General features: G+C 43.2%; 1 protein-coding gene across 1 annotated transcript in view; it reads left to right on the forward strand.

The window, feature by feature from the left end:
• The first annotated feature begins 2049 nt into the window (after positions 1-2049).
• The window catches only part of WISP3 (WNT1 inducible signaling pathway protein 3), a 13543-nt gene continuing 12108 nt past the window's right edge, over positions 2050-3484 (forward strand). Inside the window, exon 1 of the mRNA XM_004673780.1 lies at positions 2050-2097. Coding sequence (XP_004673837.1) covers positions 2050-2097 — 48 coding nt within the window. The remainder of the gene's footprint in view (positions 2098-3484) is intronic.

The following is a 3484-nucleotide window of genomic DNA, read 5'->3' on the forward strand; positions in this document are numbered from 1 at the left end:
ACTTTTTAATCTGTGAAATGAGAATGGTAATACTGCTTTTGCCTACCTCACTGAGCTGTGAAATTAAAAAAAGATAATACATGTGGAACTTGCTTGTATATCATCAAACATGATGCTAATATTGGTTATGGTCAGAGGCTGTCTTGTTTGCATGAGCTTTGGGGAGATTAGCATTTTGTTAAATGAGCTAATAGAAGAAAAGTGCTGAGAACTGGATGCATACCGCCAGCACTGCCATTGTGTCATGTTAAGGAGGGTGGCCCCAAGTTTTAAAGACAGCACACTCGGTCCACCCCCCAGCAGGCTGGACACTGCGAAGGAGAGCAGGTCATTCTGCCCACTGGAGGAGGTTTATAAGGTGCTGCTCAGCCACTACCTTCCTTTCTTAACATGAGGCAACGACTGGTGAAAATGACACATTCCCCACCCCTCTGGCCCAGAGATTAGAGGGAAGGAAGACATTTCCAGAAACACGGCTGCTGTTGCCAGCATTTCAGAGCGCAAATGGGAGGAGCATAAGTCTCAAGTTAAAACACAGGATGATGCCTGCAGCATCATGTAAAAAAGGGAGCATTGGAGCAGGAAGACATGGGCTGAGACCTGTCTGCTATTGACAGGCCAATGACAAGGAGAAATGACCATTTCTGATGACTGCTCTGGGGCATGGATTTCTGAGATTAGGACCCAAAGGTCCAATGTTGCAAAACAGCAAGATCAAGAAATTAGATTCGATTAAATCACATTTTACTTCTCTGAGCTTTTGGTAGCTTTTGTCCTTTTTCCGAGGGAAGGAGTTGACACCATAACCACACTGGGTATTCCTTGTTGTTTGTTGTGAATACAATTATGGTTTAAGCGACTGCTTGGTAACTGTGGGGTCTCTCTTCCATGTTTTATGGAATCCCTGGATCTCCCAGGATCCCAGATGCTCTCTTGTTGGTGGAGAGCCCAGTTTTCCCTTAACTCTTTAACTGTGTTTTTGTACAGTGGTGACTGAAACAAAGCAGTGAGGGGAAAGATAAGATAGCAGAAGAGGTAAGACAGGTAACTAGCCAAAGGGAACAGAGGATGCCGATGCAGAGATGGGGCAAAAAGGTGGGCCAGACCCTGACCCACAAAAAGACAAAGCCCCATCACAGATGTGAGCCAACATGCATGAACCACAAGGGTAGGGAAGTGGGATAAGCAATGCTCGCCTGTGACTGGACAGAGCACATAGCAGGGATGTAAGAGTTACGAGAAGTGATTCATACAAGTCTATAGCAGATTTTTAAAAAAATCTTAATTTGTTAAAAAGATAATTGGCAGAGCAAAAAGATTGGGGTTCACTTTCATCTGTTTTGGAATTGTGACCACAGAAAGGGGTTTCTCTCAGCCTGGGTACTACCTACATTTATTTTTAACTATAATTGACCGGTGGTGAGAAATGTAGTATAGGCAAGTACAGGGCACTGTGGGGACATTCAAGAGAGAAAAGCAGAAGCTGGAGGAGAGAGGGGAGGCCTCTGGAAGCATGTTAACAATGTGATGGCAGGACCCACAGCAGATGGCATTAGGGTGCTGTGGGGAGAGACCAGGCCAGTCTTCTGTGCTTGAAGACTGAGGAAAAATAATAGTTCAGAGAGGGCCTGGAGCAGGACAGACACAGAGCTAGAGGCCCAGGGCAAAGCAGGGCAAAGGAAGAGAAACTCATCTAACTTCACTGTGCCCAGGCACAGGCAGAGCAGTTACTCCCAGAAAGTCTCCAATTAGTCTGCCCTTCGTGGTCCTGGAAGAAAGCACTCACATCCTCATGACACACCACACCACGGGAAGGTAAATAAGAGGAGAGTTGCATGAAAGCAAACAGGCAAACAGGGTATTAAAACGGATCTGTGAAAGCGAAAGCAGAGTCTGAATGTATGCGTACAAAGTCGGGGGCTTGGGAGGTAGAGGGGTGTGTGTGTGCGCGTGTGTGTTCTTCTGCTGAGGAGACAGAGGAGAGCTTTGTGTGGCCTGGCCCCAGCACTGGCCTCCTATCTCTCGGGTTGCTGCGCCGGTGCCGGGAACATGCAGGGGCTTCTCCTTGGAGCTCTCCTCTTCTCTGCTCTGTCACAGGTAAGGTCTCACCGCTACCTTTCTCTTCAGGAGGAGACTACAGCAGTTCTGATTTCTTTGGACTGAAGCTAAAAAAGGAAGAAGATGGGGGACAAAGAGGGATAAATTCCTTGTGGAAATACTTCATGAGCAATAGGGAGCCATTTTCTTCTCCAAGTAAAGCTCTATTTTAGCTTAGTAGCTTAATGAAAGAAGTGTAAAAACATCTCTCCCTTTCAGGTAATAGCATTTAATATCACTTTTGATGTTTGAACAAACCCCGATAATACTGCACCTATACACACACACACACACATATACATGTATTATATATTTAAATTGGAATATAACACATGCATTTGGGAAGTGGCAGCACTGCCTGAGACGCTGGAGCGAACAGTGCCTCTTCGTGTGGGTTCCGGGCTGGGGCTCAACTTTCCATAGTCATGGGGAGAATGTGCAAAGGGTCTTGGAAAAAATGATTTTGACAAGTTCCTTCAGCGAAAGCCTGTCCTTGTTGGCAAAGAGTACCTGGAATAAGCATTTAGTTTTTACAAACATATTAGTCTTTTTTCAACCCATATTTTTCTCTTTTTTCATGAAAGGGCATCAGTCCATGAACAGTTTAAAGTATTTCAAGCAACAAACCAAAGGGAAGTTTAAGTTAATACAAGCAATTCATGGCCTTAGAATTTTTAAAGAAGGAGAATGAAACAGGATGACTTGTTTATAGTTTTATATGTAGAATAGAGGCTATTGCTTGCACAGATGGTGTAGTTTTTTAAAATTTCTGGTGGTTTAGAAAACATTGGTATGTTTATGAGATGATGGTTGTTGGGGACAGTGAAAAATAATTGTTTGGTAGAAAAAGTATTGAAATATGCTATATTATACAAGGAGCAATTTCTGATTTTAAAAGGATCATAACAAAACACCAGTAGAGGGTTTATTTCTACTGTTTGGTGATGGAGCAGAAGTGGGGAGGGGTTATTTATCTCCTACTCCACCAAACTTGAGAAAAGGCCTGTTGTTACATTTTCCTGAACAGAAAGTCACCACTATAGAAAGGGGTGAAAATTAAAAACAAAACAAACACAAAAAGGTATGACACATAGAGCAACAATATAATCTTTTTAAAACTTTTAACATGAATTTCTGAAGAGTCTAGTAGTAGTTGCCATATTTTACCATCTGCTGCATGCCCCACACTGGGTTAGGCACTGGAGTCATTATTTTAATCCTCAAAATTATCTTACAAGGTAAGTATCAGTAACGCCATTTTTAAAAAAAAGATTTATTTATTTATTTATGCATACAGAGCTGGGGTACAGGCCAGAGGCGCAGGTATGGTGAGAGGATTCACCAGAGACAGAGTGGGGAGCAGAACAGGCCGACTGACAAAGTACAC

Source organism: Condylura cristata, unplaced genomic scaffold (assembly GCF_000260355.1).
Source record: "Condylura cristata isolate star-nosed mole 26May11 unplaced genomic scaffold, ConCri1.0 scaffold00001, whole genome shotgun sequence".
In the NCBI taxonomy this organism is placed as follows: domain Eukaryota; kingdom Metazoa; phylum Chordata; class Mammalia; order Eulipotyphla; family Talpidae; genus Condylura; species Condylura cristata.